The sequence below is a fragment of the Palaemon carinicauda genome, chromosome 1, assembly GCF_036898095.1.
Source record: "Palaemon carinicauda isolate YSFRI2023 chromosome 1, ASM3689809v2, whole genome shotgun sequence".
NCBI lineage: Eukaryota > Metazoa > Arthropoda > Malacostraca > Decapoda > Palaemonidae > Palaemon > Palaemon carinicauda.
This window is the reverse complement of record NC_090725.1, coordinates 9,161,011-9,177,622: the sequence shown is the minus strand read 5'-3', so window position 1 is coordinate 9,177,622 and position 16,612 is coordinate 9,161,011. Positions and strand designations below refer to the sequence as shown.

General features: G+C 38.1%; 1 protein-coding gene across 6 annotated transcripts in view; it reads right to left on the bottom strand.

Moving 5' to 3' along the window:
* Positions 1 to 12,595, bottom strand: part of Adar (Adenosine deaminase acting on RNA) — an 83,857-nt gene extending 71,262 nt beyond the window's left edge. For 2 of the 6 annotated variants that reach the window (XM_068379875.1, XM_068379864.1), the window contains exon 1: positions 12,407 to 12,594. Coding sequence is in view for 4 of the 6 variants with exons in the window: in XM_068379864.1 (XP_068235965.1) it covers positions 12,407 to 12,482 (76 nt within the window). In the remaining 2 variants the exon portion in view is untranslated. Of the gene's footprint in view, positions 1 to 5,699; positions 5,805 to 11,962; positions 12,369 to 12,406 lie in introns of those variants that run through there. The other 4 variants (XM_068379856.1, XM_068379861.1, XM_068379868.1 and 1 more) reach the window with 3 other exon arrangements.
* Positions 12,596 to 16,612: the final 4,017 nt, after the last annotated feature.

Here is a 16,612-nt window from a genome sequence, read left to right as displayed (position 1 = left end):
GTAGAATTACCACCGATACTTTTGGTGTTCAGCCACCAGGAAAGAGAGTTCTGTGGATCCTATAGTACTCTAGTACTGTAACAAGATGGAAAGGGAGATCTGCTGGTTGCCGACCACATGGTGGATGTGCCTGTGAATAGAATGAAGTCCCTGGTCACGATGATAGAAACGTGAACACCAAGTCTGCGTCAAAAAATCACATCAGCAGGCTGAAGTAATCCTACTATTCTTAATTCTAGTTTGAACAACCAGATCAACGGTGCTGTACCAACCGTGTGTCACACAATTGTACATAATTCCTATTGTATATATCATGCTTGTATCTGCGCTCTTCCCTCGCACTAAAAAGAACCTGAATGATCATGTCTCCGGTTTTGCTCTGAACTTTGTCTGTCCCTCGAACATGCCATGTCCTGTTGCCTTGCCGTTTTGTATATAAAGAAGATTGTTCCTTAATATAAAACTCAGTCGTTTCCAATCTGCCTTTGATCTCACACATCCTCTCTCGGCCCGTCACAGTGCAATGTCTTCTGGGTCATGAGACTGCTTTTCCCGATTTACCATGATTTCTAGATGCCGACAGGAGTGGTGTCGATACTGATCCTGACTCAACTACCGTTTAGATGAGGTCAGGATCAGACAGTCGTTGAAATACCTCAGCAGCCTCATCCAAGCTGCGACCACAGTGAGCACTTTCATAATCACCTGGAGATGTGGACAGTCGGAAGCACAAGGCTTTGAACTGGCACACCACTCCATCAACGGCAAAGAGGGGGGTACACATTGTTGGACAGGTATTTGAAAGCAAGTCTCCTTCGAATCCACTGACAGCTTTAAGTCTTTCTCTTTGATACAAGAGATTTCCGTAGATTTATTAAGTCGTTATGATACTGTAATCATCTTGGTTATATATTAACATTTTCTTATTGTAGAGTATATTATTTCATTTTCTTGGTTCAGTTTTCACACACTTCATTAAAGCTATTATCACTAGTTATCATATAAATCGCTCTCTCACATCGGATTCCTAGTTATAGCAGAAAACTTTATCGCATCTTAAAAAATCATGACTTTGAAGAAGTTAATTGTGCTTTATTAAACAATTATTGCCCATTTTTTGTCTTAACTTTGGTTGTGATCAACTGATCTGAAGCTTTCACTACTGTACAGAGAATATGCGCACACACGAGTAAAAAGGCGTATTGTTATGTAATTAAACTTATTCAACATATCTTCATAATGAATACTACATCAGCACCAATATGTTATAGGATATCAGTTTTCATAAAATTTCTTTATACCCACTACCGTATCATTATTATCATATGAATGCTCTCTCTTTCTCCCTACGGGTAGTTCATTTTCAAAGTTTCATACTATATTTCAGTTTCAATTCATTATTAAATCTGAACATTTCTTTAGACATTAGAAATACTTGGAGGGTTCCTCGATATTTCAATAATGGGAATAATAATCTGAAACCTATTAAAAGGAAATCACAGTTTTCCCACTCTTTCCACTAAAAATATGACGTTGCTAGACATATGTGAACTCAACAGGCCTCAAGGGATTTAATGTATTTTTCAACTAAAAATGGATCATGTAATTTATCAATAAATGAAATTACAAATTTTTACCAAAGAAAATGTATTTCATTACAGTCGCAAAAGTGGCCGTAAAGTCGTCAACCACCTGCACTCAGTTGGTGGTGCGCACACCAACCATGTAGGTCATTATTTTGGTGACCTTTTCCCCTTTCATATGAGTAACAACAATTACATAGTGAAAAGTGTCTTTTTAAATAATGTACAATGTTACAGAAAATGAAATACCACTAAAAATAACAAATTTGGAAATAATTTTTATTTTCCCTAACTAATACAAACCTGTAGTTGTTTACATAGGCTATCTCTTTCGGCGAAGCTGGAAGGCAGCAAACTGACAAAAGAAAATGCGAGGTGGCAACCTTACCACTGTTGTGGGTCGGTAGGGAGTGGCTGGGGAGTACCGCCAGCCACCTATCTCTACTCTCAGTTCATAGAGCTGCTTCCTTTTCCATTGCAGGCAAGACTTCAAGGGGACAGGTGATGGCGGGACAATTTTTTTAAAACTACTACAGGTTTGCATTAGTTAGGGAAAAAATACAATTTATCTCCGAATTTATCATTTGCTCCCACACTAACAAACCTTGAGTTAGTGGGTGAAGTCCAGTTTCTGGCTAGCCTGAGGTATTTTAAACCCGTAGTTGTGCAACTACCACAGGGCCGATAGCAAAAGTATCGACCCTTCTGTGGGTCACGTCTTTCTTTGAGATAGTGGGCGGTGAAAGTAGTTTGCCGCTTCCATCACTTGAGAAACTGAGTAGTTTCTCTTAAATGCCAGGGACGTACTGATGCCCCTGACATCATGAGCTATAAGTTGTCGAGCTGGAGGAGGGTCTTATTGGAGAACAAACTATGAAATTACAAATCCAAGATCATGTTCTTGGTGACCCTTCTCTTCGTTCTGCCCGAGCTTACAAATAGGGCTGAAAGCCAGGGTCTTTGTTGCTGCAGTACATTCAAGGTCATATCTCAAGCTCCTTACTGGCCAAAGTACCAGTTGATCTGGGTCCTTGGTTACAATACGGAGACTCGCTATCTGGAAGGTCCCAAATCTAGGATCCGTGACAGACTGATTTTGAGTCTTAGCATTAAATTCTGGGACTATGCCGAGCATCACCCCCCCCCCTTCCCCTTGAATGGGCGATGTCGTATGAGACACCATGTGAACTCGCTTTGCTGACACTAAAGAGAGCACGAACGCCATATTCAAAGTGAGATTACGGTCCTTTCCATGGCATAGTGCTACGTAAGGAGGACCCTTAAGGGATGTCAGGACACAATCCTAGTACCAAGGAGGTGGTCTAATCTCCAACTGAGGGCAAGTGATCTCATAACTCTGTATGAGTAAAGAAAGCTCAGATGAAGAGGAAAGATCTTCACCATTAAAATAGAAGGGTAAGGTTAAGGCTGAGCTATAAACTTCCACTGCTGAAACTGAAAGGTGTTTTTCCTCTCAAAGGTAAATAAGGAACTCTGCTATTACAGTAATAGTGGTATCGAGGGGAGAGATACCCCTTCCACGACACCAACAACAGAAGACTATCCACTTGGCCTGATACACTGCCGTGGAAGACTTACGTAGATGTTTGGACACATTTTTCGCAGCCTGTTGCGAAAAGCCTCTCCGTGAGAGGAGAGGCTGGATAGTCTCCTGGCATGAAGTCAAAAGCGACTGGACATTCTTGTGATAGATGTTGCGTGTGTTTGTTTGAGTAGATCTGGATGTGGAGGAATTTCTTTCAGGTGATCTACTACCAGTTGCAGAAGCCCCGGAAAAACATTCTGCATGATGATTCCCGGCAGAAATCCTTAGTTTTCGAGTTATGGTGGGTCGACTATCATAACTGAAAAGCTACGGGTTCGAAAGACCTTAAAATGTATCTCCTCATTTCGGCCATATGCCCTTTCCCTCAAAAGGTCATTTCTCCAACACAATGGAATGCATTCGCCAACATCGTTTCATTTGCAATTGTCCATACAGCCAACAGTACTGAAATAACACTATTAACAATAACTAGTTTCCCTTCCTTGCTGGTTATGGAAGGGAACTAATTTTAATAAATATATGATACTGTACTTCAATTTCTAGCCAAATAAATGAACCACATAGTTCCCACTCACTATCATGTGTTTCATGCATTTGTGACCACCTGTTCATGACAATTATTGGGGACACCAGTGGGATACCATTTTCTGGAGGAGTGGAGCAATTCCAAAACAAGTGATTAGCAGCAATGATAATTGTCAGAAATGCTAAATAGACGCCAATAATAATAACTAGTTTCCCTCCCTTGCTGGTTATGGAAGGTTATTATTTTCAATAAATATATGATACTTCAATTTCTAGCCAAATACATGAACCACATATTGTTCCTACTGGCTATCGTGTGTTTTATGCATCTGTGACCACCTGTTCATGACAATTATTGGGGACACCAGAGGGATACTACTTTTCGGGGGAGTGGGGCAATGCCAAAAACCAGTGATTAGCAGCAATGCTAAATAAACACAAGATAACCAGTTGGAATTGTAACCACCTGTTCATAACAATTAAGGGGGTCACCAGAGGGAAACTATTTTTGGGAGTGGGAAAAAAAAAAAAAAAAAAAAAGTGTGGTTTGCAGCAATGATAATGGTCAGAAATGCTAAATAAACAAAAGATAACCAGTTGGAAAAATATATGGTTCATGAAAGTGGATGAAAAAGTATCACAATTCTCTCCGATTCACTTCACGTCCTCCTAATTGTTTTTGCTACACTCACAAATAACCTCACTGCTCCTATGATCTGACAAGCGGTACATAGATGTGCTGTGCACACCAGCCCCATGAGTCACTATTTTGTGGATATTTTTTCACCTTCACATGAGCAACAATAGCTATACACTGAACGGAGAGCATTTTCATCCTAATTTCCAACAGAATAAAATACACTGAATTTAGAAGTAGATTGTACTTCCCTCTTGGAGACATTTTTTTGTGATGGTAGTGAAAAATAGCAGTCGTAGAACAACATATGGGAATGCATACTGTACATATTCGGAAGCACGTAATTGGTTTAAAAGGCCAAGTAATGACCCTCATCATCTCCACCTACGCCTATTGACGCAAAGGGCCTCTGTTAGATTTCGATGGTCGTCTCTATCTTGAGTTTTTAATTCAATACTTCTCCAGGTAATGATTGTCAAAAAAAAAAAAAAAAACAGCTCGCAAAAGCAAACGCAAGCAACACATGTGCAACGCCAATATTTCACCATCAGTCCACCCAAATGTAAACAAAAAATGAAGTTAGAGAGAGAAATACTTAACACTATATTCGACTGATACACGAGTTATTATGCCCCAGCCCCCATTAAGCAGAGAAAGACAAATGCCAAACAAGCCAGCACTCGATAATTTCTTATAGCGAATTCAAGTTTTGCTAGTAATAATATATGTACTGTATGTTAACACTTTCTTTATTGCCACTATTTTTGTTTACATCCCAGAGGCATTCTGGCTTGGGATGTTATTCTTCCTTGTAGCAAAAATATGGTTATGGTATATAAATACTCCAACAATGTATAACAATCAGCACACATGGCAAGGAATCTGTGGAGAATAAACTTGTATGAAGGCGAATTGACTTTATACGAGGGCAAACTGGCATGTGACAAATGACTGTAAAGCCCTTAAAATATACAATGTACCAGTCTAATTGTATGATACTGTATTTAAATGAACTTTTCAATCGCATTTTCTATTGAGCTGTGTTTAACATACTAAAAATTCGTCCTTAATCTTGTGTATCTACCTGTACATGTTAATATGCCAGTATCCGGTCATTTCGCCCACATGCTATTTCGGCACACTATAGAGTTATTTCGCCCACACTGTGTAGTCATTTCGCCCACACTGTGGAGTTATTCCGCCCACACTGTTAAGTAATTTTGCCCACACTGTGGCGGGGTTGCCAACCTGATTTCTACTATACTACTGGATGGCTCATGGTGATATTCATGAGGGAAGATTGTCCAATTGAGGCCTCTTTACTAGTAGGTACTTCAGTTGTGACGTCATCACAAACTACCTCTTCTTCCCCATGCTCCTCCCCTACCTCATGTCCTTGTATTGACCATAGAATAAAACGATTCCTGGCAAGATGGTAGACTGCACAGTCGCGTGTATTCAGTGTCTCGTCCCTGCAAGGGCAAGGCAAGGTGGTCTGCTGTGCGACATGTGTGGGAGGTGGTAACACAGGAAATGCAATACTGGCGTATCTCGTGCTGATTACTGGGCAGCTATGAAATCCGGTATTTCCATCCATTGGAAGTGTAATACTTGCACCTTCACTGACGAACCAACATCCCATCCCATCACTTCTCCACAAAGAGGCTAGTATCCGAAACAAAACTACGAAGGATCCAAAGGATAAAATATACACACTTACAGGGACGAATATTTACTCTTTGGGAGGAACACATGAGTTGCTGAAAGCATGTGCTCACCTGAATGGCCCAGTGCGCAGCTGAATCCTGCATGTGTAGTGTGTACTGAACTTGATTTAGATGTGTGTATATTTTAATAAAAGTTTCTTCAATTCTTTGTCACTATCTGAATATTACATGTAACTGTCTTTTAATAAAAAAAAAAAATACTTTCTGAATAGTAATACATTTATTTAACTGTCTTTTGATAAAATTTATTATTAATTTTTTGTTAACTGCTTTCTGAATCTTGCATATATGCATCTATTTGTTAACAAACGTTTTTTGTTTCACCACTTTCTTAATTTTACATGTATGTTGACTCTTATATGTGGGCGAAATGACCGTAATTCAATGTGCCAAATTAACACTAACTATTTATTGGCTTTAGTTCTACCGTAGCTGGCTTCGATTGCAGATGAACATTGGCTCATTGTTCCTACAGGTATGTCCTGTCATGTGGAACATTTCACTAAGCACTTAAGCCATGTGGCCTAATATTTTGTCAATTATTAATACATCCATCACTTAGCTCAATTGGTTTTTGCTCTTCCATAGCTCACAATTTACTACTCTCTTGCTGGTTCCCAATCCCAAGTTCCGGCCAGCGGTAATTTTTCTCTATGTGCGTTTATATCATGGGCTAGTATTTTGACATACCTAACGGGGCCAAGTTGTAGCTTCGCACTACAGCCCATGTTCGAACATGGATTAGGCTTCCATGTTCTATTATCAAACTGAACATATCACAGCCTAACCTTATGTTACAGTATTAACAAAAGAAGAGCTGTAATTACATTATATTCCAATACTGAAAACCAGTTAGTTTAGATGTAAAACAGGCCATATATTTTGCGTGAAAAGTAACTATACAGACAGGCACCACCTATCTTTTTGTTTTCTAAACCCGTGTTAAGATAACAAAAGGAGCAAAACTTAGTTTGATTTAAAAGCTAAATTGGTTCAATTATAAAATGGTGCAATAGTACTTAGTACATTGAAACTCAAATAATTGAATAGATCTTTGCAAATACATGATTTTGAATACCATATAATACTGGCGAAAACCTCTATGAACGTAGTTACAGATTCTAATAAAAAAAATTACCGGTTTTGTACCTTTTGTTGTCAAAGCACATAACATAGGAGCCTCCTACCATGCAATGGTTCCGAAAAACACAGATAGGTGGTGCTTCTGCCATAAGTACTTGTTCTAACAGAATAAAGGGCCTGTTGTTTTATAATTTGATGCTTTGCTATTCATTTTCAATATTGGAATATGAAGTACTATAATCATAGCCCTTATTTGATTGAAGTACAGCTTATTTGTACCTTTTTCTGGCTCTTTCGGAACTGTATTAATGCTGATTCGGCCCAATTATAAACACCAGTTAATGAGCGTACATTTAATGTAAAATTAAAGCAAAAGTTACCTGTGTTAATCAACTTTGGCCACTGTGGATGAGGAAAAATAACCTAACAACCCAAAGCAACTCATGCTTTACTCCTTCATTTACACATTAGGATCTTACACATATATATAGGCACACTTCTTCAGTCTCTGGCCAGTCGTAATCTTCCTATCATTGTAGTCCTTCCAAAATCCCAAGATCCGCCCTTGAATTTCTTTTACCAGTTTTCTTTGACACCTCTTTAGTTTGCCCTTTTTGGCAATCTTAATCTGAATAAGATTTCCTTAGTCTCTAAATAAAGCACATTTATCAACAAGTAAAATGGGAGGTTACCTTTTTGGCACTTTTGTTTAGTTTATGATGCCATCCTTCAACATCATTATTTGTTCTTATACTGTGCCCAAATAATGCCCTGTTCTCCACTTTCCATATCCTATGGTGCATCCATGTTTCCCTTATGTAATTCCTAAATTGTCTTACTGGTCCAATTACACTTGCCTTTCCTGGAAGTTCACTAGAAGCTTCCGCAAGATCGTCGTGGGGTAAAAAGGGCAAAGCAAGAACTTTTTTTTTTTTTTTTTTTTTTTTATATTTTATACATGTCCCTCCTACAGTAGAACGTTTGCAATCCCAATTCCTGAACTTTTCTCCACAAGCTTGTGCAAAACAGTGAAACACAGCCCTTTACTACTGGGTCATTAAAAACCGATCAAATAGCTTTCCACAAACCTGCCTCAAAATCAACTACAAATGATGAAACACTAGGAACTGCTGGTAAAATTCCAAATATCAGCTTTAGGAACTGCTATATGGTCCTTTGACCTCTTTATCAGATATTATCACAAAACAGAAAGGAATCGGTTTCATGCAGTCCTCACTCTTGACAAAACAATTAATAAACTAATTGATTAAAAGGTTGCTTAACTACTTTTAAAGTCCCATGTTTTGCCTTTGATTAGAGAATTTGCTTGTTTTGCTGTACAAAATATGAAATGCTTCTTTCCACCAACTACAACGGTTCTTCTAAAAAACTCCTCTGGAATTGTCTCCTCAGGAGACAATAGTCCAGGTCAAATGTCAGATCACTGAGATCAAAACAGCCTAGCAAATGGTTCGAATGAGCCTAACTAATTATCCAAATGACTCTAAAAACATGGTACGAATCAGCCACGACTAAGGTCAGAATCTGATCCGAATCAACCGGCATTCATTTTATTGACCATGTTAATAACAAAAGATTAGGGTAGAAACGTGTGATATATTTAGTCTGAGCATCTGAAATGGAAGCCAAGTCCATGTTCAAACATGCAGGATCATGAAGCTACAACTCACCCCTTTCTTAAGAGTGTATTCACTCTATTGTTTACTTTGTGTAATTGATAATGCCGAAATACTAACACATAAGGCTAACGTGCGTAGCTACACACGTTCCTCTTGCCAAAACAGTAGTGAAATAATGTTTAATTGAGAGCGAAGCGAGCATACGGCAGAGTAAAAACCAATAAATAACTAGCTCAATTAAAAACGAGGAACACTTACGAACGACATCATAGAAAATGGGGTGGAAAACCTGTTTTGTGTCAGAGTCCTAGCAAACTAAAGTTCGTGTTTTGTCGGCATTTTATTACCGTCGCTCTCTTTATGACTGATGGAAACAGTTAAAATAGATAATTCAAATATCAACACAATTACACAAGTACACTATATTCTAAGGCGTTTCAAACGTAATTGATGACAATATCTAGAGCAACGCCATAGCTTTTCAGTTATGGTAGTTGATCCACCATAACTCGAAGCAATGCATTTCTGCCCCGAATAATAAAAAACGTCCAAATCACCATAGAAAACATTAAAAACCAGTATAATTTTCCATATACCATATATTACACCATTCTATAATTAAGCCTCTAACTTCATAAATAGAGGTTTCTGCCAATACTACGCAGTACTCTAGAAGTTTTATTCCAGCTGTTACCAAGTTGTGGAATGATCTTCCTAATCGGGTGGTTGAATCAGTAGAACTTCAAAAGTTCAAAGTTGGAGCAAATGCTTTTTTGTTGACCAGGCGGACATGAGTCTTTTATAGTTTATTTATGACATATTTGTTTTTGATGCTGTTAATAGTTTATACTGTATATGACATGTCTGTTTTGACGTTGTTACTGTTTTTAGAATGATTTATTGTTAATTTGTTCTCTTCATTTATTTATTTCCTTTCCTCACTGGGCTATTTTTCCCTGTTGGAGCCCCTGGGCTTATAGCATCTTGCTTTTCCAACTAGGGTTGTAGCTTGGTTAGTAATAATAATAATAATGTGGAACTCTACGTAGTGTTATGGGAAAAGACCTAATCAATGAAGCGAGTTCCAATGTTCTGTTGTTTAATGAAACCAATTTAACTTGTTATGTAATATAAGTAAGATTTAGTGAAGTCGATACATCGATACTTAATTTTTGAACTATGACTTGACACCCAGCAAATACCCACAATCTTGGGTAAATTTCTCTAAGAAAACTATGATTTTTGGCATAAAAAATAAAGGAAATGCTGTAATTACAGGAGTTTTGAAAGTTTCTGAAGATTTAAAAATGCGGCAAATGACCGTTTTTGAGCTATTGGACTCCAAACTCCAGCCCCACAAAAAACCACTATTTCACACAAAAAACACCTATTATATGGAATACACAAGAAAAAGAGCATGTTTATCCCCCCCCCCCAAGAAATGGCATATTCATCGCTGTTCGCTGCTGTAAGAATAGTCTCTCCAACCACCCTACAAAACACTAAGTTCACACACTAGGGCAAGGTCTCGATCGTCAGAAAGTACAGTAAAAATCGTCACCAATGGCATTTTTCACAGGAAGTTCAACAGAATGAAATAATGAATTCACTAGTTTTGTAAATGCTTGCCCCAACAAACTACATACTAGGACAGGGTCGCGATCGTAAAATGAGAGTAATAATCATCACCCATGAAATTTTTCATGGGAAGTTTAACAGAATGAAATAATGAATTCACTAGTTTTGTAAATGCCTGTCCACACAAACTACATACTAGGACACGGTCGCGATCGTCCGAAAATAGTGAAAAACGTCACCAATCGATTTTTTCATGGTTAGTTTAACAGAATGAAATAATGAATTCACTAAACAATCTACATACGAGGACCACTCAGCGCATGAATGTCTGAAACGTGTGGGAAAATGGGCAACAACTAATCCCCCCCAACCTGACCTACAAGCCATGTCCTTACCTTCCTAATGACGTAACCCACCTAACCTAACCTATTAGTTCCCAGGTCACAACCCCTAGCTGGGGGCAAGGCCCCGGACCCCCTTCCTAGGTCTTTCCCCTACAGGAAAAAAAGCGATGGGCAGCACTCTTAAATTATATCTTGACCGCATTGTAATAATAGGGGTAAACTTTTATAAAATGGCAGCACTCTAAATTACATCTTAACCACAATGTAAAAATACAAATGTTCATAGTCGCTAAAGTCCTTAAGGTCTAAAAACCTTAATGTCCTCAATGCTTCAAGCTGAACTATATGACTAATAAACTTAACACCGCTCAAAGAAAAACTATCGGGAAAACATCTTAACAAGGGGTTAAGATGTCGATTGTTGGGATTAGCGAAATCATAAGTACAAACATCAATAAATGTTAAAGATTGCGGCAACAGCAGATAGGCGAACGGAGCGCCGCCAAACGGGTGTTATTCTAGTCAAGCAGGAAGCAATGCTTGGGGGAAATTTTATGACAAGAGTAAATTGGCAGTGGCTTCAGCGAACAACGCATTATAACGACCTTTCTCCTACCTAACAATTCATGATAATTATTACAGCAGTATCAAATGCCACTGTAAAGGACAGGTCCCAACCAAGTACAAACTTAACAGAGGGGTTAGAATGTATATTGATGACATGCATTAAATTATAAAAATGAACGATTCTTAGCATGGGACGACATGGGCTATCTATTGGGAAAGCTTGGAAACTAAGCAGGAGCTACCAGTGTCAGGGTGTGGATCAAAACCACTTAGAAAATTTCAGGTGGTCGAATCATTTTCTATTTTGACCAACCGCATCAGATTAAATCGTGACACCTAATGAAGTAGTAATGATTAATTGATATATGCTGTTTAAAATCACGTGGGGAACAGTGTTCAAAAAAAAAAAAGCCTTTATATATCAGCGGCCAGTTCCTCATACGTTCATTAAAGATGGACGTCAACTAACCAAAACTCTCCCCCCTAACCTAACTCACAAGCCATGTCCTTGCTTACTTACCTAATAGGGGGGGGGGGGGTGGACTGACGCCCCGTGCCCCCCACCCGCGTTACAATGCCATACTCTAAGGTAGACATAACAATACATACAGGTGGCCACTTTCATACATACACCCCCCCAAAAAAAAACAATCTTGATGACCAAGTACTAGACACCAAAATCCAAAAAAATTAAACCTTGCTTTTGCTTACCAGACAAATCTGGTGTGCCTTCATCGTGATTGCATTCGGTGGTCATCTCGTTCTTGACCTTAGGGCTCAAGCAGTTTTCCATTTCACGCCTTACTTTACAAAGCTTCAACATTTTAAATGTCAGGCTTAGCCTGAAAGCTTTATAGATGTTGAAATGGACAAATTTATGGGATAAATGCTTGCCGGAAAATGAAATTCAAACCGAACTGATGGCTTATCAACATGATCCGTAATCGTTACTATATACAAATCTAAGATCTAATTTATATTGATCGCATTACATAAAAGCCATAACAAGATAAGGCCGTGATGTATCCCAAGTATAAATTTGGCAAAAAACTACCACCGTTGTTTGTTAGACGGCCATACACCGGTGCTGCCATTGGCCACCACCCTGGGAATGACCAAGAAGCTCAATGGCGAGAAGTCTCAAGGTTTTCTTACCGTTGCTGTCGTCCTCCACTAAAATGTCCAACACGTCAGAGGCCGCCGAGTTTTGTGCATCCACCTCCATACTCATAATTGCCTATAAACGTTAGTCAATTTGTTAAAACAAGGATATTATCCAGAGTAACAATGGCCGGTCAACACTTGTAAACAATATCTGTAGAGCGAGGGGTAGGCAGGGAAGCGCATGCGTATGACGTCACCAAAAACCAATACAATTGCACCGTTGCCAGCCGTACAGTTCATTTCGTAATAAATGTTTATTGATGTATTTAACGTACTACTCTATTTCAGTTGTTAAATCAATAAATCTTGACCAAAATTTTGGTTCCTAAAATAAAAAGAGCTTCCACTTGTCTAAAAATAATGTCGACAATATGAGATAAGCCGTAAGACAACTAGTATGGCTCGTTAAATGTTTCCTTTTATGATTTCCCTTTTCTGGTATTCTATCAAACGGCATTTTGAATAATAATATTAGACAATGTCATAATGTATCGCATTCTGTTTACCTTAAGATTTACTATAAAATAAGATAACGAAAAGCGAAATATGAGAAAAGCATCTATTTTATTGTATTACTGACTGGAAATGGGGAAAATGAGTGAGTGTGCCGAGTCATTGTTACTTTGTCCCAGCCCAGCATCATTCTAGTAGGCTTATAGCTTCGACAGTTCGCTATAACGTTATAAAAGCTATTAAATAATATGTCCTGTCTGACGGTCAAATAAATTTCTGATACCACCGTACAAAGTTAAAATGCTTAATGACACGACTATTTTGTGAGTGTACAATATATATATATATATATATATATATATATATATATATATATATATATATATATATATATATATATATATATATATATGCCTATTGACGCAAAGGGCCTCGGTTAGATTTCGCCGGTCGTCTCTACCTTGAGCTTTTAAATCACTTCACGTTTCAGAGTCCTCGGCCACGTAGATCTGGGTCTTCCAACTCTTCTAGTGCCTTGTGGAGCCCAATTGAAAGTTTGGTAAACTAATCTCTCTTGGGGAGTGCGAAGAGCATGCCCAAACCCTCTCCATCTACCTTGCCATGATCTCATCCACATATTATTATTATTATTATCATTATTATTATTATTACTATTATTAGCTAGCTACAACCATAATTGGGAAAAAAACAAGATGCTATAAGCCCCAGGGCTCCAAACCACATATGTGTATATAGAGTCCTTTCAATACACGTCATCAAACTTCCGGTCCGCCATCTTGGAGGGCATACAAGACACGTTCAGTGAATAGCTATGGTTGAACTGTTGAATATTTAGCCATTTCATCACATTCACACAATGCCCAGTTTTTGCGCTATTGCTGGCTGTGGGAATCGAGGACGAAGAGATGACAAGAGTTTCTACTGCATACCGGCAGTTATTCAGAATCAGGACAAAGATACAGAAGAATTATCCAAGCGCAGACGTGACTTGTGGTTGACCAGAATATCACGGGCTGATCTACGTGAATCCTCACTACCCTACGCAGGTATTTGTTCTGATCATTTCATATCAGGTCAGTCTCGGCTAGGCCCTAAAAGTATCATTATTCATGTGTAAACATGCTATATCCGATCGCATATGTGACTTGACAAGTATCATCGTCAGTTCAGTGTGTACTGTGTGTGGGGGAGGGGGCATCTCAATTTTTAAACATCAAAAGGGGCATCTCAGATTTACAAAACAAAAATTAAAAGCGCCCATATTGGCTATATTAACAAAGGCTACTTACCTAGGTCTCTATTTCGTCAAGGTGCTCATGCCTATATATAATTAAGTGTATATTTATATTTATTTTAATTTGTGTATTAAATTGTGCAGACATACAGGCCTATGTGATGAATAAACATTGATTATAAATAATAATAATATCTGAAAGCTGGTTTAACCCGAAGGGGTCTTCAGCTTATATATGAAACATTGAAAAAATAATTAAACTTGCGCATTTAATTGCAAGGAGGCAAAACGATCATCCAAGAGCATTACAATAGAGTTTGTCCATCATGTGTTTATATGTATATAAGAAATTATAGCATTTGTAAGCAAACACAAACACAATGGTTAGGCATGAACTGATAAAGATTTGACATTATAATACAAAACTTTTACATACATTTTGACAATCAAAAATTATAATACACAAGGTTTGGCTAAATGATCAATATTAGCTTTATAATTATAAACACTCTCTTCATTGGCCCAGTGTTTATCTAATTTTGGACTTAAAAGCATTAAAGGGAAAAACAACGAATTCTGGAAGCAGATTATTCAATGGAAATGTATGCCCACTCATGTTCTGGGTTGGCCGACAGTACCAAGTAGTTCACCATATCAATGTATGAAATACTGGGAAAATCCTCAGTATTTTGACTGAATGAATTCTGCATCTGGTATGGATCTAGGCCATCAATTAGATCGAGTTTCTGCTTGTAAAAACGCTTATCATCACCCGACAATTGTTTGACAAAGTCGCTCTCATTGTCCATATTCGCTGTAGCAGCTGCCATGTTTTCGCTTTGTATGTCCTCCAGCATGGCCGCCAGCGATTCCCAGTGACGTCATTGAAAGGACTCTATAGTATGAAAAGTAATGGGCCAAGAACACTACCCTGTGGAACGCCGGATATCACATTCGTATATTCACTATGGTGCCCATCAACAACAACTCTTGCGATCTATTACTTAAACATTCAATAATGATACTAAGAAATGACCCACCCACTCCCAAACCTTTGAGTTTGTAAACAAGGGTCTCATGATTAACACGGTCAAAGCCAATCATATGAACTTCCTGAATACAAGCAAGGGATTTCTGTACAACATTGCAGATTGTAAGAAGGGCATCATATGCTCCAAGGCCTTTACGAAAACCAAATTTCAAACTAAGGAACAGATGATTACCTTCAGAAAACCTATTAAGACTTTTCACTAAAAGACATTCAAAAATTTTAGATAATATGGAAGTGATGGAAATTGGGCAGTAAACAGTTGGACTTGAGCTATCACAAACATATTTACATAGTGGAGTAACATTACCAATTCTCAAAAAAGTGCTAAAAGCTCCCCTTCTTGCTAACTTGCGCAAATTAACGCATAACTTTGGAGCTAAGAAATCTGCAGTCTTTATAAATAACAAAGGAAAAATACCATTTGAGTCTACACCTCCATAAGCATCAAGGTCCATCAAGAGAGCTTTAATTCACGAGATCGAAAAGCTAAACTAAATTAGTTTAGCCTCAGGAAAACAGGAATGAGGAAGTTCGAGTTTTTCATTACTCTGCTTATTGCCAAACACATCAGCCATAAGGGTTACCTTTTCCTTTGGACAGTAAGTGAGAGAGCCATCTGATTTATGTAAAGGAGGAACTGTTGCATCTACACTGAAGATTGCAGATTTAAGGGTAGTCCATCACTTATGCTCCTGGGTTGTACTAGAGAGGGTTTCTTTTATGGTTAAATTGTTTTCCTTTTCAGTTGAGGCAAAAACTCTGAGCAAAAGCTCTAAGCTGAGTATACTGTAGTTATTCCATGTCAAATCTGATCTGTTACCATTCCAAAGATGATAGGCCTCCTGCTTCTCCAAATAAGCATGTCTACAATCATCAATGAACCATGGTTTGTCCTTCACTCAGTACCTTAATACTCGAAAAGGAATACGCCTATCAATTATGTTGACTAAATTTTCATTCGATGGGACAACAGGATCAACACTACTAAACAATTGTGTCCAATTCAAGTCCAAAATATCACACAAAATCCCATTCCAGTCTGCTTGAGATTTCATATAAATCTTACATGAGTATGATACATCAGGGACAGGCTGCTTAGTCTTCACTACCAATGAAATTAAAGGCATGATCAGATGTCTCAACTGGAGTACCAACCTTACTTGAGTTATCTCTCTTATAGTTTCATTTATAATCCTGTCCTGTAATTTAACTCCCAATATTATTCTGAGGGCTTTGTGCTCAAATCTACTAAATCTGTTGGATAATGTTTCACTGTCATACCACGACTCAAGTCCATACAGTAACACCGATCTCACTAAACTGATATACAGCCTTATTTCATATGTAATTTCAGGCAATTTGATTTCCAAATTTTACTTAACCTAGCCATTGTCTGGTTTACTTTTTTCAATCTTTCATTAAACTCAATATTTAAAGG